This window comes from Tetrao urogallus, assembly GCF_951394365.1.
Source record: "Tetrao urogallus genome assembly, chromosome: 18".
In the NCBI taxonomy this organism is placed as follows: Eukaryota; Metazoa; Chordata; class Aves; order Galliformes; family Phasianidae; genus Tetrao; species Tetrao urogallus.
The window spans coordinates 10,342,569-10,364,029 of record NC_136831.1 but is presented as its reverse complement, the minus strand read 5'-3'; the positions used below and the strand labels follow the sequence as shown (position 1 = coordinate 10,364,029).

Here is a 21,461-nt window from a genome sequence, read left to right as displayed (position 1 = left end):
TGGCAATTAATTTGTGCTAGTCATCATTATTCCCAATGCATTCTAAAAAATGTAAATATATTCTTGTTTAGTATACTTTTAAATGTAAACATAAGCAATGTACATGCACTCTAAAATAATTACAACATGCTAATCATATGCAAAGGTCTCTACACTCTTTATTACCTAGACATAAGTGACAATTGCATAAAAAAGCAACACTGAGGTTTACATTTTATGCATGCCTCAGGTCACATTTTAGCCTTGTGAGCATCATTCCTCCCCTTCTATCTTCTTATGAATCTCCCGGCTCTTTGCTCGGAGCTTGTTGACCTGTGACTCTGCAATGTCAGCCCGCTCCTCGGCTTCCTCCAGCTCGTGCTGGATCTTGCGGAACTTGGACAGGTTGACGTTGGACAGCTCCTCCTGTACAGGGAGAGGGAGTAATGAAAACAACAGTGTGCTAATGGTGTCAGAATGCCTAATGAGTGGATGTTTTCCAAGATATTCAATTTTTTTAGAAACAGTTCAGTATTAATAACTGCTCAGACAAAAATCCAAATGCTGGGCAAGCAGGGCTAACTTCAAAAAAATGACAAGGAAAGAAGCTGTTAAGTGCAATATGTTTTTCAGAAGAGAAAAAAACATCATGGTACGGGAAAGGCCAAGACCATCTTACACATAGCACATTCCCAACACAGTCCATGGCAGGAGACAGTTTGGCAGCAGTTGCTAATAGATAGGGTAGGGCAGAAATTAAGAGATAGAACAGTAAACTGACACTTAGAGCAAAAATAGAGATAGGACACTGTAGTGCGTCCCCAAAGCAGCAGTTCTCAATCTTAAATTTTTCATTGCTGTGTCTTGCAAGAGGATTTAAAAAGTAAAAATTTCAAAAGCTGCACAGAAAAAAAGAACCAAAACAAAACAGAAAAGATTTTGGCTCATTTCAGAATGATACTTACAGCCTCCTCAGCCTGCCTCTTGTAGGATTTCACCTTCATCTGCAGCTTGTCTACCAGGTCCTGGAGCCTGAGAACATTCTTCCGGTCTTCCTCAGACTACAGAAAAGGGTAAGTAATAGTAACACGTCCTATCCTCCACCCTTAGACGAAACAAAGGTAGTAGCACTCCTCAGAGAGCACTGCTGTCCAGTAGGACCAAAGACAAAGACATATTAACCATGTCAATGAAAGAGAACAATGGGAAGAAATCACAATATCAAAGAAATTGCAATGTCAGTGTGACAACATTCAGACTTCATGAGAGAAGGATGTGTAAGAAAAAGCTTTTTCTGCCTTACCTGGTAGGTCAGCTCCTTCACCCTCCTCTCGTACTTGCGCACACCCTTCACGGCTTCAGCGCTGCGCTTCTGCTCAGCATCAACCTCCCCTTCCAGTTCCCGCACCTGCAATGAAAAGCCCATTTTGGAGCTTCCCTGCTATCTCTGACCTGGCATTGCACACACTTGCACAAATACCAGTCCTACGCACCCTGGCCTCCAGCTTCTGAATTTGCTTCTTGCCTCCCTTCAGGGCCAGCTGCTCTGCCTCATCCAGACGGTGCTGCAGGTCCTTCACCGTCTGGTCCAGGTTCTTCTTCATCCTCTCCAGGTGGGCACTGGTGTCCTGCTCCTTCTTCAGCTCTTCTGCCATCATGGCCGCCTGGAGGAGAAAGAAGCCCTTTGTGACTGGAGATGTTTGGGGAGAATGCATCCACCATCAGCAGTGGAGGCATGCCCCAACTCACATCGGTGATGGCCTTCTTGGCCTTCTCTTCAGCATTGCGGGCTTCCTGGATGGTATCCTCCATCTCACTCTGAATTTGGGAAATGTCTGATTCTAGCTTCTTCTTGGTGTTGATCAAGCTGGTGTTCTGTTGAAGAAAAAGTATACTGTGTTTTCTCCAGCAGATTTAATACACCATATTTAGTAAAAAACAATTTACCCACTTTTATATAGAGTTCTCTTCATATTTATATGAAGAATCTCTCATAAGTAGTTGTAGTAGATGTCTGAAGAGCCATGGGATATACTCATAAAAAATGAAAATGGGTCTCATAATTATGTGAGTTCTCTAGAACTGTTTCTCGCATTTGACTCTGAATTTGCCAAATGTTTCCAGTTTCATCCTGGTGTTGATTATCTTATGTGTTCTGCTGAAGAGCATCAACATTTTGCTTCCATTACCTTATATCAAATTCAGAACACTGCAAAATAGTACCATTAGGTCTCATGGAATGCTGTTCTAATGGAGTGTCTGGGGTAGATTTTCATTTTCCTGTGGCTGTGATATGCTTCAATATTATAGAATGTACTCCATAAAACTTTTCGTACAGTTTGTGAATCAACAAAGAGGGAATTTATACTTGCCAAGAAAAACAACATAACCTTCTCTTATTACTTTCAGTCTACTTGCCGAAAGCAATTGAGCCCAATCTACAGAATACTTACAGTGACTATGTTAAAAGATTAATTTTCAAATATTTCTACTGTAGCCTAATACTACAGCTCCCTGCTGTATCTGCAGACAAAAACTCACTTTTACTATTTCTTACTTGTACTTTAAACATTCTAACATATAATTTACTAAATGCTATTTATGTTCAAGCAGTCCTTAGTTATTTTCTTTGTATGGAGCAAATATATGAACATTTATTACATTTATAAACAGACCTGGGTATGGAGGAGCTGCACACGCTCGCTTGCATCCAGAAGCTCCTGCTCAGCCACTTTCCTCGAGCGCTCCGTCTGCTCCAGGGCTGCCCGTAGTTCCTCAACCTCAGCCTGCAGCAGGTTTGCTCTGCGCTCCACCATGGCCACCTGCTCCTTCAGGTCCTCCTGTGACCTGAGAGCATCGTCCAAATGTATCTGGGTATCCTGGTTGGAGATATGAGACATTGTGAGGCACATTTTTCCTGTTTTGCTGTTTTCTCATCAGGCTAGAACTGATAAAATTGAATACAAGAACATTTTTACCTCTGTAAGAAATCAATCAGTACATCTTTAGTTTTTACATACTTTGAGCACTCCTTGTGTGTTTCTGAGGTTCCTTTGTGCTTCTGCAGCCATGCGGTTGGCATGATTGAGCTGGATCTCCATTTCATTCAGATCTCCCTCCATCTTCTTCTTCAGTCTCAGGGCTTCATTCCTGCTTCTGATCTCAGAATCCAAGGTGCTCTGCATGGACTCCACAATTCTGAGGTGGTTTCTCTTCAGCTGGTCAATTTCCTCATCTTTTTCAGCTATCTTTCTGTCAATCTCAGATTTGACCTGGTTGAGCTCCAGTTGGAGGCGCAGGATCTTCCCTTCTTCATGTTCCAGGGAGGCCTATCAATTAATTATATAATTGACAATATCAGTAAGTTTACATAAACTGTTCTGCTGAAGAATTTAATACACCATCATGTCTAATCGGCAAAGGAAAACAAAGGCTTCCTGTGTATCAATATATAACGATATAATGATGCTCAATGTATTTTGTATACTAAAATTTATGAAATGAAGATTTACTTCTGCTTCCTCTAGAGAGGCTTGAAGTTCAGATTTCTCCTGCTCAATCTGCTTCTTGACTTTCTCCAGCTCATGAACTGCTTTTCCTCCCTCTGCAATCTGCTCCGTGAGGTCAGAAATCTCCTCTGTGTGAGCAAAGTTATATTGTAATACACCAGGCAAAAAAAGAAAGGAATAGCCCTTGCACATTAAGGCAAAGACATCTTTGTAGATCTTCAGGCAAACAAACGTGGAGAGGTGGACAGACACAGTTGAGAAAAAGCCCTGCTGAGAGCAGAGGCCTGTGTACTTACGGTGCAAGTTCTTGTTCTCACGCTTCAGCGTTTCCAGGTGGTCCAGGGACTCCTCATAGGCATTCTTCATCTTGAACAGCTCTGTGCTGAGGGAGCGAGACTCCTTCTGGGAGGCCTCCAGCTCAGCCTGCGTTTCCTCGTACTTCTGCTTCCACTCCGCCAGGATCTGAGGAGCAACAGAGCATGAGTACGGATGCGACAATCACGTTCTGCTCAGAAAACACAGGCCTGGAGCCCAGAATACCTTGTCAAAGTTCTTCTGCTTCTTGTCCAGAGCTGCGCAGGCAGCATTTGCTCGCTCCACATCAATCATCAGGTCCTCCACCTCATTCTGCAGCCTCTGCTTTGTCTTTTCCAGGGAAGCACATTTGGCATTCACGGCTTCAACGTGTTCCTCTGCCTCCTGCAGGCGCTGTGCCAGCTTCTTCCTGGGAGGTTGTAAGCACAATTTCCATTGAGAAAGCAAATTCTCAGGTTCATAGGAAGCAGTGGTGTGCAGCCAGTATGTTACAGCCAGTATATTACAGTGCCCTCTTCAATTTTCCATTATTAGTTTCTGTCAGCCTTCCCCTTTCCCTCCACATACTTGGCCTCCTCCAGCTCCTCTGTGCGCTGAATAGCGTCCGTCTCATATTTGGTTCTCCACTGGGCCACTTCGCTGTTGGCCTTGGACAGGGCACGCTGCAGCTCACCCTTGGCTTCCTGCTCCTCCTCGTATTGTTCCCGGAGCAAGTCACAGTCATGGCGGGCAGACTGCAAGCCATGGGCCAGAGCGTTCTTGGCCTGTGGAGAGAAGTTGTAGGATGATGAAAAATAGAAATCTCTTGGAAAGTGTTCTGACTGATAAGCTATTGGACTCTTAATAATTATTTTCGTGAAAATAATGGCAATATATAGAATGAGGAATGAATATCTGGGAATTTGCAATATCTTCCAAGGATAGGTGGCAGATTTCAGGAAGAAAACAACTTGTGCTGAATTAACTATCATTTTTTTCTCTCTCAACACAATTTTTCTGTAATCTAGTATGTCTGCAGCACCTTTTGGTAAGGGGGATGCACTGGATAAAACAAAATTTTGTATAACCTCCTCACCTTTATCTCCTCCTCTAAATGCCTCTTGAGTTCCTCAATCTGCTGGGTGAATGCCTGCTTGCCTCGAGACAGCTGAGAAATCAGAGCATCTTTCTCCTCCACCTGGCGTGAATATTCACCTGGGAAAGTTTGCAGATACTTAGGCCTTTAATTGCCACTGATGACAGTGTTGTGGACGATTAGAACTGGGCTTTAAGACAATATATTTCAAATACATTGCTTTCAAAAAATTATAATATTAATTCATACATTTCTCCTTATAGGAGAGGCAATTCTGTTGAACAGGCCTCATGTAAATTATAAGGTAAATTATACACTAAGTTAATCACAGAAACACATGATGATTTTAGGTTGGAAAGGGCTTTCAGATGTTGTGTGGTCTAACCCGATCTTGAAGAGAGCTCCCTAGATTAAATTGCTCTCTGAGATCCTCTCTGTGTCTCCTCTACTTTAAATGGAACAGACTCAACTCAGTCATTGTTCATTGACATAAAGGAAACGTGAAAGTCTTACCTGATTCTGTATGTAGACGAGCTCTTTGAGCATTAATATCATTGATCATCCGTTGATGCTCCTCTTCTTTTGACTTAATCTCACTCAGCTGATCTTCCAATGCTCGGCATGTCTTCTCCAGACTTGCCTATATGTCAGCATACAGAAAGAGAATTAGCAGTTCACACTCCCCACAAGGAGGTGGAATTCCACAGAATTCCAATGAGGCAACAAACCTATAAGGTATTGCTGTACCTTGGCTTTGGAGACAGACTCCATGTTGCTGGCCAAGTCATCAATCTCCATCTTCAGCTCACTCTTCTCCTTCTCCAGCTTCTGCTTGACTCGTTGCAGGTTGTCGATCTGCTCCCCAAGCTCCGCTGTGCTGTCCGCATGCTTCTTCCGCAGGGCGGCAGCCGTGGCTTCGTGCTGCAGCGTGGCCTCTTCCAGGTCGCGGCGCATCTTCTGAAATTCTGCCTCACGCTTCTTGTTCATATCGATCTGAGCTGCCGTAGCCCCTCCTGCTTCCTCCAGGCGCTCACTGATCTCCTCCAGCTCCCTGGAGAGGTCAGCTCGGTGCTTCTCTGCTTTGGCCCGAGAGGTTCGCTCTGCTTCGATTTCCTCCTCCAGTTCCTCAATACGGGCCTGGGGAGCATCAGGAACCCTTCACACCCATGTCCTTCTCCTTCAGATGTTTTCTGAAGGCCAGAAGGGAAGGACCAGAGACTTGCCTGCAGCTCCTTGATCTTCTTCTGTAACTGCATGCCCAGGGCTTGCTCATCCTCAATTTTGCTCTGGATTTGGCTGATTTCAAAGTCTTTCCTTTTGCACAAAACAAACTGTGTTAACACCTGAACAAAACCTCCTACATGCACCTGCCCAGCACTCAGGTGTCCCACAACCTCACTTACTTCTTCAGTTTCTCATCCAGTTGCTGCTTATCATTTTCCAAATCCATTATGCTATCATGGGATAACTTCAGGTCTCCTTCAAGTTTCCTCTTTGCTCTCTCAAGGTCCATGCGCAGCTTCTTCTCTTGCTCCAGAGACCCTTCCAGCTAAACAGAATGAGATCATCAGTGCTCTGCCAGCCCATATTTATCTCCACAGCTGTCCTATAATAGCCATATGCTTTTGTTCTTACATCATCCACTTGCTGCTCCAGCTTGGTTTTAGCTTTGGTCAGTGTATTGACTTTGTCCTCTTCAGCCTGCAGGTCATCCAGTGTCTGCTGATGGGCCTCTTGGAGGGCTTTCTTCTCTTTTGTCAGCTTGGCAATGTTCTCATCCAGGGCTGCCATTTCCTCTGTAAGGTTTTTCACCTTTCAGAAGAAGGGAGCAAGTATAATTAAAGCAAGTAGGTTCAAGACTCCTGTAACATTTGGACTTACAACCCTCTTGAGTCTTTTCCAACTCAAGACATTCTGTAATTCCAAAAGCACAAAATCACAAAATGTTCTTTATTGGAGTGTGAGCGACAACTTCTGCCTCATACCTTGTTCTCAGTGGCATGCTTTTCCTTCTCAACTTTAGCCAACGTTAACTCCAGGTCATCTATATCTTTCTTCAGCTCTGAACATTCATCCTCCAGTTTCCTCTTCTTGGCCGTCAGCTCGGCATTAATTTCCTCCTCATCCTCAGCCCGTTCTGTCACTTCCTTAATTTTGGCTTCCAGCTGGATTTTGGTTTTGATGAGCTGGTCACATCTTTCTTCAGCATCAGCCAAGGCATCTGCTTCCTGAGGGGAAAGATAGTCATTTTTTCTATTTCCAAATTTTAGCAGGCTTGGAATAGAAAGGGAGTCATTTTGAAAAAGAAGTCATGGAATTTCTATTTTTTTTATCTTGTAGGAAATGTGTTTTTTTTTTTTTAATCAGAATTTTTTTTTAGTTCTATTTCATCCTCAGGTCTCCTCTTGTTGTATTTATAAATAAGATTTAGAAATATGTAAAAAATCATTTTCTACTGCGGTCTTTGTTTCCTTTGCTTGAAAATTTATAAGTGGGTATAATTGTACAGAAATCTTCTTGTTTTATGTTTGTGAAGGATTTTGCTGGCATAACTGAATTTGAATTTGGTAAAGCAGTACATAATCTAGATGTAATTGTAGGCGGCCACTTGAATCTGACTGTATTCTGAAGCTCTGAAGTAGACTTTTTAATGCTCAAAAAATTGCCAAATGTTGCCAAATCTTTTGATATGCAAAAGAGGACTGTATACATTGTATGGGCTGTCAGTTGTATTTGGATGTAGAGGGTATTTGTGTCTTTCTGGAGTAGTACTAGCTGCAGGAATACGTGTGAGATACCACATATCATAAGAAATGTCACAAGGCTCTTTTTTTTTCGACAACTGATTAAAGGCAGACTTTGTCATCAACTCTAATCTCTCTCCATTATCTGTATAAACCTATTCACTATTTTCTACATCTGGGACTTATAATGTGAACTTACACGGAGTAACATAGCTACAGGATCTGAGACTTACAGAATTCTTCCCAAGCCGGAACTCCATATTATAATGGTGACAATGAATATTACCTTTAGTGATTCAGGTTACAGTAGTTTTAAGGCAGTTTTGTTTGCAGATGGGGGATTCTCTACTGTGAAAGAGAACTTAAACTTTGCTTGTTTTCCCCCTGGAGTAAATAATACTCACAGCCTGCACTTGGAGCTGCAGGTCATTTTTCTCTTGCAGCAGGGACACCATTTTCTCCTCCAGCTCCTTCTTCTTGGCCTCAGACTTTGCAAGCTCTTCCTTGGTCTTCTCAAACTCTTCCTTCATGTTGGCCATCTCCTTCTCAGACTCTGCACTCTTCAGCAGGGGCTTGATCTTGAAGAACAGCTTCATCCAGGACCAGTGCTTGACATTCATGAATGAACGAACGTTGTACTGGATGCAGAAGATGGACTCTCTGAAGCATAATTAAAATGTACACTGAATATTTTGAGTGTGATGAGTGGTAAAACTTTTATTCAAATACAGTGCCTTTAAGTGAAGATGGGGAACACCTACCTCCTCTCCACCATTCTCTGGTACTCCACTCTCATCAGGAAGCCCCTGCACCTGGCCTGTGTGCGAGTGATGAGCTGTGCCAGCTTCTCATCCCTCATCTCCTCCAGGAGTCCCAGCAGCCCAGCTTTGAAGAACACCTTGAGAAATGGAATGTTGCAGCACATAATTTTCTGGTACTGCAGAGTACAGATACGTAGCTCTTCAGTCAAGCAGTATTTGTACCTTGGTGTGACCAAATTTGTACTGGGTGTGGTCCACATCAATTGACCCAAGGAGTTTCTCGGAAGCTTTCTTGCTGTCAATGAACTGTCCCTCAGGGATGGCACTGGCATTAAGCACCTTGTATCTGAGGAATGAAAGAAGATATGATTTAATGTAATCTCAAGTTGTAAGGTTATGCTGTTTTATTGAAATTAATGATATTCTTTGCTGCAGAATGAGCCTGTGGCATTCCATCCCTTTTTATAGATAACATTAATTATTAAGTCCAAATTCAACAACAAAATAAAAGTAAGTTTTAAAGTCTAGGTGTAAATAGAATGCTCATCTCCAACTATTGCATTCTGTTATTTTTGTTTCTTAAGTTGTGTTGTTGTTTTTAAATATAAATTTGCTAGACAGGAACATTGCCACTGTGTGAGTGGTAAGAAATTATTATTCCCTGAAACTATCAGATGATACAGTGTCTAAAGCATTCTGAGTTTGTAATTTCTGCATAAGAATTTTTTGCATCCAGGTATCAATCTTCATTTTTTTAATCTTGTGAGCATAAGCTTTTGTAGCTCTAGTTTATTTCCATAGTCAGACACTTTGGCAAAACTTGATTTTTTGATGAATAAAAGTCAGTGATGACATCTGATGAGCCCTTTATTTCTCAACAGTTTCTCCTAGAAATTGTTATGCTGGACATAAATGTTGGTTTGGGTTATACATTCCAGCAATTTTCCTTTGTTTTAGATTTAATTAGGTAGTTTTGGAATTCAAAATAACCATCAATCTTAAGTAGTTAAAAAGTGCATTTAAGCAGTAAAGTTTCAATGGAGAACAGGAAAGAGTCTGACCTCTGTTTGAAGTCTGCATAGAGGATTCTGCTGGGGAATCCCTTTCTGCAAATTCTGATTCCTTCTAGCACACCATTACAACGCAGCTGATGCAGCACCAGTTCATGCTCCATGGCACCTAACCAAATGAGATAATTATTTGGTATTTCATTATAAAGCATAGAGAATAATGGCTGCATCACGATAAGATTTATCTCTACTTCAGGTTTTTACCAGGAGTTTTTGTTTCATTGGGGATAATACAGCGCACAAAATGGGGGTGAGTGCTCCGTAGATTGGTCATCAGCTTGTTCAGGTTCTCCTGTAGAAGCAAGAACAAAGGTTTTTTATTAACAAATGTTACCTCTGCAGTTTTGTGAGAAACTGGAGCTGTTGTATAGGAATAATGGACTTGATATTCCCATGTAGAACCACACCAATTTGAGTTTTTTAATAGTTTTTAGTCTTGAAGTTCTGGTTTGGAGTGATTGCAAAGCTGTTCAGAGATACACATATTTTACTCAGTATAAAAAACTATACAGGATGCCAGATCATATCTAGTGTTCAAATAAGGATGTTTCCATCTGCCTTACTCTCTGGAGAGGTGATAGCTGGTGTTGGTGTTTCCCTGTTGCTTTGACTTCATGTGTATAGCCGTTTGCAAAAGTATGTGCAGATCCAGACTAGATACTCTTTCAGGCAGACATCCATATCCACCATTGTCATTCCAGGACAGAAGAAGCTTAGTTCTGCTAACCCACATGCATATAAATGAAACTGTAGCCTGACCTAGGCTACTTTTTCTAACGTTCAAGGAAGGACTAAATCAATATTTATCTTTCCCCTGGCCTCATCTGGTGAAGTTAGCCCTTTCATGAAAAAGATGTTTTTGATACAAAGAAAAATGTTAACTGTTCAGTAAAATGCCTTATGGAATTTAACTTGGAATGTCAGAATCTTCAAGAAGAAAAAAGAGAAAAATCAAGAGATAATTACGTCTGTACTTACCCTGAAAAGGGCTGATACAGTCTGGAAAGAAGAACCCTTCTTCTTGCCTCCCTTCTTGCCACCACCACCACTCTCTGAAGAATAGCCAAATAAGAAGGTATTAGAACTTTGAGCTGTAGAATTTTTCAGTGTAAAACTGCAAGAATCTTGGTCATATATAAAGATCAAACTAAGAAAGGAAACTAGGATGAGGCAGGAAGTAGAGAAAACATTCAGACTAAAAGAACAGAGGATCTTCAGGATTATCATGGCTGAGTGGGTGTCTGAGACAGATTCATTGGTTTTCCTTTATTAATAAACTCCAATCATGGAAGACCCTGCACAAAATGCAGTTTCTGAATAACATTCTACTGATATTCACTGTTATCAGAGTTGCTAAATAAGAAAAAAAGAATTTCAAAGGGCTGACCCGCTTCTCCGCCAGCAGAGGCAAACAGTAAGGCTAATGTCTTCAGGGATGATTTCTGGTACAGCCCCACGACAGTTTCGTTCAGGGGGTCCTTGTTCTTGTCAAGCCAGCCAGAGATATTGTAGTCCACTGTGCCAGCATAGTGCACCAAGGAGAAGTGGGCCTCAGCCTTGCCTTTGCCAGGTTTAGGTTTCTGGAAGTTATTGGACTTGCCCAGATGCTGGTCATAGAGCTTGTTCTTGAAAGAGGTGTCAGTTGCCTTGGGGAACATGCACTCCTCTTCCAGGATGGAGAAGATGCCCATGGGCTGGGAGAAATATGAATACATGAAGAAAGAAAGCAGTGAGGAGAAGGAAAGTGAAAAAAATTTCATTCTGGCTTGCCTTCTGGCTCAAGACATTCTATCTTTCTATAATTCTATAATGCTATGATTTTATGATTCTTTTGTATTAGACATTGTGAATTAGAAGATACCTTCTCGATGAGCTCAATGCAGGCAGCCAAGTCCATCCCAAAGTCAATGAACTCCCAGTCAATTCCTTCCTTCTTGTACTCTTCCTGTTCCAGCACGAACATGTGGTGGTTGAAAAACTGTTGCAGTTTCTCGTTGGTGAAGTTGATGCACAGCTGTTCCAGACTGTTGAACTGAAGAATACAGATAGAGTTTATTATTAAAATAAATATGAAAAAGTGAGTATAAAGAACATCGCCATTTCCTTTTTTAACAAATTACAGAAGGATCTGCAAGTGGATCCTTCTCTACTCAGTCAGCAGTTTGGAACTTGTCAGGATGTCTCTGCTGTCATGCTGAACTTTATTCATATGTTTATGAACTCATTTAAACTTGTCAGTTTTGATATCTCCTGGACTGGCCCAGTTCAGTTAAAGGTTTTATAGTTACTGATTTAAAAGTGTCACAAACCATCTAAGCACTGTCTATGGAATTTGTGTCTGTGCTTTATGTACAAAATATTAATCTGCTGTTTGTAAACAGTAAAAACTCTACATTTATGAATGTCAGTTGGCATATATGCAACGCGACTCTATTCTCAGGAAATCCTTGTAGGAGTTATGATGCTTTAGATGCAATCTTAAAGAATCAAAACCCTCTAAAAAGAAAAAAAAGGCAATTTCTTCTTAAATCCTTCAACACACAGTAGAGTTATTTGTAAAACTGTGTTAAAACACCACTCTTACATCAAAGATCTCAAAGCCAGCGATGTCCAGGACACCAATGAAGTACTGCCTGGGCTGCTTGGTATCCAGCTGCTGGTTGATGCGAACAACCATCCACAAGAACATCTTCTCAAAGACAGCCTTTGCCAGAGCACCAACTGAGTTGTACACCTAAAAAAAAAAACCAAAAACCAGAAGATTTCCAGTTATCATGCAGCGTAAAACTGAAAGTCTGGGGTATCAGTTATCAAACACTGCCCAGATGCTGGTCATAGAGTTTGTTGCTGAAAGAGGTGTCAGTTGCCAACCACCAAATTTTTGTTACCTGCTGCACAGTCTGACCCTTGGTCACAAATTCATTCCCAACTTTGACTCGGGGGTAGCACAGTGCCTTGAGCAGGTCTGCTGAGTTGAGACCCATCAGGTAGGCAGCCTTGTCTGCAACTAAAGAGAAAAAGAAATCTGTTGCTGGAGCACTAGGAGACATTAGTGTTCTTCTAAAATAACAGTGAATGACAATTTCAGTCCAGTTGAGAATTCTGATTTAGAAAAATACATATTTACAATTTATCGTAAGAACAATCCCCAGAAGATATGGAACATGTATACTGTTTGATTTTTTTTTCAGTGATGGATTATTTTGATTTTATTGAATGAAAAAAATGATTTTGACACATTTATGCAAATGAAAATCAATAGTAAATGCTTTAAAAAAGAAAAAGGAGAACTAAGTCTCGGATGATAGTGAAAAATCAGAGATCCTTAAAGAAGCAAATACAGTGCAATTTCTATCAGTGACTGCAGGTGAAGTAAGGTTAAAGACAGGATACTCAAGAGAGGAAAACACTGAGTAAAAAATAATGCCTACAGCTGACTGAAGAGCAATTTTAAAAGTGCACCTTCTAACAGAGGTCAAAATGTTGGCATAAAAATTTCTGCTTTTACTTCTACAATGGAATTTAGATTCAGACCTGTCAATGACACGGGATGCAGAATGATTTGTCTAAGAATGCCTGAATAAATCATAGAAAATGTAAGAAGAAACCAGAGCAGATTGATTCATGATTATTAGAAGAGTATGCTACTGTTTGAAATGGGACAGTGCTCTTACTGCAGGCATTGAGAGTTGCCTTCAGAACACGGGCTTCAGGGCAGCATCAGGATTCTAGCATATTTTTACACGGAAACAACACCTTCAGGAGGTGACTACCACTGATGACAAATGACAGATAGCTGCCTGGGTACATGAACGTAAGTCAGTGAGCGCAGCGGTTCTTGGTTATGCGCCAGATGTAGAAAGCAGCCCATCTTGTCTCTCTTCTGCCTGACTAGTATTATGTCAGCCAATGGAAATGTGGTTCAGGATTCCCTGGCCCTTGCATTTGCATAGTTCAAAGCAGTCTGCATCACCCACTGGGTTGTGTTCTCCCACGGAAGACCTCTATTTAGGACAGCCTTATATGCTGCAATAGGAGCACCAGGGGAAAACCGTGGGCGGAGTCAGTGACTCTGAAGAGGAATTACTGCCTGTATTAGCGAGTGTTTCAGTATACATTGTGCTGATACCTTCTGTGCCATCTGGCTCTGCCTGCTCTTCACGCTGCTTCTGCTTAAACTTCAGGTTGCCATAGTGCATGACAGCCCCCGTCAGCTTGTAAATGGCTGTTTTTTCATCAGGAGTGAAGCCCAGGATGTCAATGGCACTCTAACACAGGAAGAAGTGAAGAATCCTTAGCCGTAAATACCATGCCTGCTTCTAGGTCAGAGCCCACCCAAGAAAACTCCTGTGCACTGCTTACATCAGTGGCCATCAGCTCCTCCTGGTCATTAATGCTGGGCACTGTGATCTCCCCTTGACTCACATAGTGATAGTCGTATGGGTTGGTGGTGATCAGCAGCATCTCTGAGAAAAAGGACAAAACATGTACAGAATTGGCATGGAAAAGAACGAAAGAGATTGTTCAGTGTACTGTGCTTGGCGAAGTTCCTACCAATTAGCTCCGGCTTCTTGTTGGACATGATCTGATAAAAGATGTGGTAGCTTCTTTCCGCCTTGAGCTGGAAAGTGACCCTGGACTTCTCCAGCAGATCTGTCAAGGATGGAAGGAGAAACTTAGCACAAAAGGCAAGGACGGTCAGAAAGAACATGACCAATCAGGCCTGGAGAGTCTCTTACAAGTTTCAATGTCAGCAGAAGCCAGCTTGCCTGTGGCACCAAAGTGGATTCTGATGAATTTACCCTGAAAGAATAAAAAATAAGTGACCTAGGTCCACCTTCCCATCTCTGACTGTGAAAATATTTCATTTGCTGTGATGATGAGAAAAAGAGTTGTTTCTTCTTAGGCCAGGCAACAACTTACAAAGCGTGAGGAGTTGTCATTCCTCACAGTCTTGGCATTCCCAAAAGCCTCCAACAGAGGGTTGGCACTGATGATTTGATCCTCAAGTGTCCCCTGAAACAGAAATCTTCTTGTTATGCTTCAGCTCAGAAAACAGTCTGACGGTTGAAGGGTCCTACTTTTAGGAGCTCACCTGCATTTTGCCCGCTGGCTGGTCCTCCTTCTTCTTATCCCCACTAGCTGCAATTGTTGCAAAGTACTGGATGACACGTTTCGTGTTCACAGTCTTCCCTGCACCGGATTCTCCGCTGTCGAGCCAAACAGACAAGCAGAGAGCGTGAGGTCAGGGAGAAGGTCCCCTGGCACAGGGCAGCCCCGCAGGGACCGGAGCAGGAGCATACTTACGTGATCAGGATCGACTGATTCTCGCGGTCTGTGAAAGAGGCAAAAGGAAAGCTTAGCCACTGTCCTGAGTGGCACTGCACTGACTTGAAAGCAAAGCTGTAAGTTGGAGCTTCTTCACAAGCACTAATTCCCCAGGAAAAGAAATGGATTGCTTCCATATCCCACAGTAGCAGCACAAATGGAGGCATACAGCTGTCAGAGGCACGTGGTCCTCACACAAACTGTGTATCCTCTTGCCCTTCACACAGTTCTAGATTCAAGGAATCTAGACAAAATGCCTACCTGTGTTCAAAGTAAGCAACTGCCTAGAGCAATAATGCTTTCTCTTCCATCATTGGAAAAAAGCAACAAACTCTGAGTCCAGCTTTACTTCTGCACTAGGAAAATGTAGGATTTGGTACAACGCAGTGTAAATAGCACACAGGGTTGAATCTATGTGTGTATCTGGTCCAGCTTATCTTAACATTAATTCTTCGTTCACTTGCTGTCATACAGCTCTGTGGTGTTTGGTGCTGGTTTGTCACATAGTGCAGTATGAGCAATGGGGCTCTTCAGTTCAGATTGCATTGGAGGAGATCAGGCACTCACCAGTCAGCATGAACTGATAGGCGTTGTCAGAGATGGAGAAGATGTGTGGAGGGGCCTCCTGGCGCTTTTTGCCTCGGTAGGCCAACACCACCTCCGGGTTGTACACCGGCAGCCACTTGTAGGGGTTGACAGTGACACAGAAGAGGCCCGAGTAGGTCTGCGAGGAAGGGACACGGCACGTTGGCTTCCACTCAGCCTGGCACAGCAGTCCTCCCCAGCTACCAGCCAAGGAAGAGAGCTGCTGGTACTTACGTAGATCATCCAGGCTGCATAACGCTCTTTGAGGTTGTACAGCACAGCGGGTTCGTGGAGGTGGGTCATCATGGCCATGTCCTCAATTTTATCGTACTTGGGAGGGTTCATGGAGAAGATTTGATCTTCCTTCACGGTCAGAGTCTGCCAAAGAAAAGACAAATCCCTACATGTCAGCTCAGAGACCACTGTGGGAATTAAATTCACATTGTATATCTTGCCTTTTACTCACCTCTCCAGCTTCAGTCTTGACAGTGACCTTCCCGGATTCTTTGCTCTGGATTGTGCTTTTCACATAGGATTCTTTAGCATGTACCACGAAGACAGATGTCTTGGCATCAAAAGGCTTGTTCTGGGCCTCAATCCTCTCCTTTTCTGACTTTCGGAGGTAAGGAGCTGCCTCCCCAAAGACAGCCATTTCAGCATCTGATGACATGGCTGCGGTTTATGCAGTTCAGCGCAGCAGGGGGCTGAAAGGAACAGATATACCAAAGTGCTGAGTGATGGAAGAAATTCCTTTGTACTGGACATCACTTTACTGTGTTCTTCTCTATCCATTCTTGAGTTTTCCCTCTCTGTCTAATCTGTTTTTCCCCTACATTTACGTTCAATTTATTTAGATCTCAGATGTAATGGAGTTCTTTGATTTATATGATTTTTACTTTCTTTAGTTCCAGTTTTCATGTTCCATTCTTTAGAACTATTAGATTTTCAGCATCCTACAGTGGAAAATCGCTGCAATTTTAGGTCCTAGCAAGATGTTCTCCTGTGCTAGAAATTGGAGCTCTAGCTTTTCTTGTTTTCAGCCTTCTCCTTTTGATTTGATCCTTTAAGATTAAGCTGTACCAAAATAAGGAAACTTTTCAATGCAAAATATTCAGAGCAATCTGAGAAGTGTATCTTCTCTTTCATGAAGTTCTATTCACAGGCTAAATATTTCCCAGCATGTATAGTATGTTTTATTAAAAAAAAAAAAAAAAAAAAAAAAAAGGTGCTGTTTTAGACAGCAAACCCAGCTAGAAATTCACTGCATTAATTTTTACTGATCTAAGGGGTTGTAGCAAGTGCCCACATAGCTGCATAAAACTCTTCTCGGTGGGTCTATTCCTATGAATATATAAATCAGAGTCTTACCTCTTGTGACAACAAATGGCTCGCAGGCTGGATGCTGGTCAGTGCTGAAAAACAGAAATAACAGATTTGTTCTTATTGTTGCACAGAATGCCAAGGATAAACCACAGAGTGAAAACATGCAAGTGACTTGAAAGTAGAAAGAAAATTTCTGCTGATAGAAGCAGCCCTTTGAGGAAATCATTTCCACAGGCAGCAGGAATGCAAAGGGATTCTGCCAGCACCCAGTCAACTATATTCCTACCTGGAAGGCTGGAAGGTTTCTGTAGAGACAGAAAAGGCTTGTCCCAGCAGTGCTTTTATAGGTTCTAGTCGGCACATGCAACTCCCTCCTCCTCTTTCTTAGGTAAAAAAAAAAAATTGGCAAAGCATTGTTTGGCAAAGTTGACTGAGTACATGATTCTCATTCATGTTCATCATGGATATATTTAGAAATATTTGAAGTCTTACTTGCTACATGAATAAATCTCCTATAAATATTTTGACTGGGGGTCTGAAAGGAGGAAGTGCTGCCCAGCAAGTAGAGCAGGACTTGGAATTGTTGGCTTCTCTTCTCCTGACTCCTGAATTGCTATTTGACATATAAGATTTGTGTGCCTCACGACTCAGCAGTAATGAGAAGGATAAATATTACGAAGAGCAAAGAGAGATTCTATTCCAAGATATTCTTGCAGATAAAGACTAGCAATATCTTGAATAATCTAGTTGCAAAATTTTGGACAGCAATATTATGTTTATCTTACTGCAACTACTTACAATTCACTGTTTTTCTTCTTTGCTTTCAAAAGGTCAGGCTATTTAATCCATATATTTATATACATCTTTTACTATCTTCTGAATTGTCACAAGTTGGCTACAACTAGAAATTGGATTTCAGAAGTATTTCCTTGCTATTCTCCATATCTGACTGTGACAGTTCCCTCAGACATGTCTAGCAGAGGTTTCAGTCAGGTTAGATCAGCAGCGATTGCTGGCTTTTTGTTTTCTTTGTCTTTCAGATTTATTGACAGTATTAACTCAGCACACTACTGCTACTGTAAAGACCTTGAACAGTGGCTATGGTTTCCGAATTAAAGTACAGGGGTTTAAGTCACAAATATACTAGTCTTCCCAGCTCCCAAACAGAGACTCCACAGAAATGTGCAGAACTCCCGTGAAATTCAGAGTCTAGACAGGTCTAACCTGTGGATGTAGACAAGTCATTTTTATTTCCTATAGCAAGCAATGCAAATTCTGAGTAGTGTAGGCAGATTTATTCCACCAGATGCTTCTGATAACATAAATAACAAAACTAACATAATTGTAATCCATAGCATACAATTTTAGATCAGTAAAGATAGCTTTTCTTAAATTTAGAATACCTTTTCATTTTAAAAACAATGGCAAAATTCACTAAGGTTTTAGATGCTGTTTACATGGAGGAAGAAGAGCACTTGTTGTGTTCTGATACATCAGTAATGATGTGTTGTGACTTAGGAAGGCACCTTATTTACCCATGTACAAATAAGCTCAGTTGTGTAGATAGTTTTTAGACTTAGCATGGTAGTTCTCAGTGGAGGGGAACATTAGATATACTTGGAAGCATTAAATAATTGAAAACCATTCATGTATTTTTGGAATTCATAGGGCAATGTAGGCAATGTGATGTGTTCATATTCTCTGGTGCTACAGACAAGCAGTAGATAGAATTAATGTTTATCATCTTATGAGGTAGGAGTAAGGAAAAAAGACACAAATAGAATGCTAGCTGTTCTATCTAACTGAAGTCTGAGATTCATGAGTTTTCTGGGAATAACTTCTGGAACTTGCAGATCTGCAGTTTCTTTTTCAGAGTAAGGTGCACTCTACCATCTGAATTCCTTCCATGGAACAAGGATGAGCTGCTCTGACTTTTGACATGACTTCCAAGTTGTGCAGGAATGGAAAGCTTAGCAGCTGAAATCCATACAGTGGTAAGAAAACTGTCATAATTTTCATTTTGGTTAAAGCTCTCAGTGCCCTTGGCAATACCCACTTACACAGTCCTTACTTTGTCATTAAGTCTAGTAGTAGTTGAAAATGATTCTTTATTATTCCACTTGCTTTTTAGGTCCTCTGCACATGCTAATTGAAGAGGATGACTAAGATTCCAGTACAGTGGTTCAAAGATCACACTTATAATATATCATCCTGTCTGTCAGTTTGATACTTTGTATTTTGTTTCACCTCCTAGGGCTAATAGGAATAATCTGGCAAGGCAATAATTTAAAGAGGGAATTACATATGACATTTTTCTGTTCCCTGTGTTTTTAAACCTGGTAATACTGGGCCACTTTCTACAATCCATAGAATTCATTTCAGGAGATAGCACCTCACACATACTCTTTCTGCAGCATGTGCACCACTGTGTCCCAGTGACATCTTGTGCACTGCCTTGCATCTTCCAATCTAGTTTGGAAAAGTGATAATTGGGAGACTAATCAGCCTTTATTTCCATCAAGAAGCATTTTTTTTTTGCTTTGCTGTATGAGAAGAGATGAAATGTTTCTCTTACCCCTGTCCTGATATTCAAAATACTGATCAGAAAAACAACAATAAGTGCTCCCCAAATTTGACTGTCCCCATTAGAAAAAGAAGTGGTGCTTCATAGAACCACAGAAATGTCGGTGGGAAAGAACATCTGGAGGATCCTAGTCATGGTTTCATATCATGAGGCATGTTTTCAAGTCATGAAACCATGTGCAATGGCACACTATCCTCCTAGCAGAAAACAATGTGCAGGCTGAACATTCCAAGCCACTACTCGCAGTCACTGCCACTGTTTCATCATCTGATGCTCTCAGGAATAATTTGTCTTCATCATCTTTTCAGGTGCCTGTCAAGCAGTTTTAGTCTGCCACATCACCCTGCAATCTATTTGCAAGACTGAATGCATTGTATGCTTTATGTGCTGGCCAATTTAGTAGCTCACCAACTCACTCTCTCCTGTTTCTCCACGTTGTTATTTAATAGAGGGGCAATAACATCTTCCTCACATGTGTTGATCACACTCTTTCTAACATATCTTCATATACAATTTGTTTCTTTTCACAATAACAGCACACTGCTGGTTTGTATTCAGGTTTGACATCTGCAAACTTGCCAGGGTTACACTCTGTACCATCATTATCCCTGGTGTTGGTGAAAACACTTATTACAGTACTGAACAACTGTGTGTTGTTGACTGCTAACTGAGTATCATGCCATTCGTCACAATCTCTTGAACTCAGGGCTTGAGCCAATTTTCAACCCACCTAATTATCCATCCATTTATCCAATTCTTCTGTATTCTGCTGTACAATACAAGGTCAAAACCTTTACTAAAATCCACTTCTCTTTTTGCTTTTACGCATATTCCACACTTCCTGATGGAATAGTAATCTCTATCCTTCTCTGGAAATATTTAGGACTCATCTGGACTCCTACCTGTGTTACCTACTGTGACATATGCCAACGCTCTCCAGCACTTAAGATGTATTCCATGAAGACATTGGATTTGAGTACATCCAAGTTCTTCAATTCTTGTGTTGTGGTCTAACCCTCTAAGGCAGCTAAGAGTCACACAGCTGCTTGCTCACCATCCGCAGTCTGGATGGAGAAGAGAATTGGAAATAGAGAAGTGCAAGAACTCCTGGGTTGAGATAGAGACAATTTGGTATGTAAAGCAAACGTTGCACATGCAAGCAAAGCAAAACAAGGAATTCATTTTTTGCTTCCCACTAACAGGCTAATGTTCAGCCAATTCCAGGAAAGCAGGACTCATCATGCTTAATGGTTACTTGGAGAGATGCCATCCCCTCCAACTCTCTCCTCCTTTTACTCTAGCTTTTATTGCTGAGCATGAGGCCACATGCTATGGAATTACCTTTTGGTCCATTTGGCTCAGCTGTCTGGGCTGTGTCCCCTTCCAATATGTTGTGCATCCTATTCATTGGCAGGGCAGATTAAGCAGCAGGAAAGTCCTTGACTCTGTGTAAGCAATATGCAACAACTAAAAGCATTGGTATGTTATCACCACTGCTTTAATTAAAAATCTGAAGACAGCTTTTACCAGGGAAAATGAAGATGAAATGTGTCTTTCAGTACCTTGCCATTTTCTATGTCTCCTGCCACTAGGTAACCTGCTCCGCTGAGCAACAGACCTACCTTTTATCTAGTCTTCATTTTTGCTGATGCTATATTTCTAGGAGCCCTCTTATTTCTTTTTACATTCCTTTGCCAAATTCAGCTCAAGATGGAATTTGACTTTCATAACTCCATCCCTACACACACACACATCTTTATAGTTCTCCTAGGTGATGTGACCTTTTGTCCATCTCCCATGTGCCTCTTTTGTATTTGAGTTAGGAGTTTCTAGTTCCTTGTCCATCTATGCATGTTTCCTGCCACTTTTCCCTGACTTCCTGAATGTCATGATGGACCGGTGCTGAGCTTGAAGGAGGTGATAGAAATAATCTTGAAAATTAAATCACCAGATATAATTCCATGTGGGCCAAAGCATTCCTCTTCACATCCCTGCACGCCCTGAAATTGTTCCTACATTCCTCCAAAATGGCCAGTCTAAAGCTATAAAAGAGGAATGTCAGGCTCATGATTGCTGCACAAAATTCTACAGACAAGTCGTAGGTCTCCACTATTGGGAATGGAATAGAGAAGGAGTTTACAGGAGTCTACAGAAAAGCCTCCTGAGGCTCTTTTTCTTTCCTCTTGTA

At 41.5% G+C, this 21,461-nt stretch overlaps 1 protein-coding gene across 4 annotated transcripts; it reads right to left on the bottom strand.

The window, feature by feature from the left end:
* Positions 1–252: 252 nt before the first annotated feature.
* LOC306953411 (myosin-1B-like) lies at positions 253–16,036 on the bottom strand (the record flags this gene model as incomplete). Of its 4 annotated transcripts, none has more annotated exons than XM_079544307.1 (38): positions 253–405; positions 945–1,040; positions 1,283–1,387; positions 1,473–1,643; positions 1,729–1,854; positions 2,655–2,858; positions 3,000–3,308; positions 3,492–3,616; positions 3,785–3,950; positions 4,029–4,212; positions 4,371–4,567; positions 4,879–4,997; positions 5,392–5,518; positions 5,626–6,015; positions 6,102–6,192; positions 6,282–6,427; positions 6,514–6,690; positions 6,864–7,106; positions 8,027–8,282; positions 8,384–8,520; positions 8,606–8,729; positions 9,445–9,562; positions 9,658–9,745; positions 10,432–10,544; positions 10,841–11,147; positions 11,315–11,485; positions 12,038–12,187; positions 12,342–12,460; positions 13,583–13,721; positions 13,816–13,919; positions 14,008–14,106; positions 14,193–14,256; positions 14,377–14,469; positions 14,549–14,663; positions 14,761–14,788; positions 15,349–15,505; positions 15,601–15,744; positions 15,833–16,036. In XM_079544307.1, the coding sequence occupies 38 exons, from the start codon at positions 16,034–16,036 to the stop codon at positions 253–255; spliced, it is 5,859 nt and encodes a 1,952-aa protein (XP_079400433.1). The 4 variants fall into 4 exon arrangements, with proteins under 4 accessions (XP_079400433.1, XP_079400434.1, XP_079400436.1 ...); XM_079544308.1 differs by having other exon boundaries at positions 10,432–10,505; XM_079544310.1 differs by having other exon boundaries at positions 10,432–10,505; positions 10,853–11,147.
* Between the last annotated feature and the right edge of the window lie 5,425 nt (positions 16,037–21,461).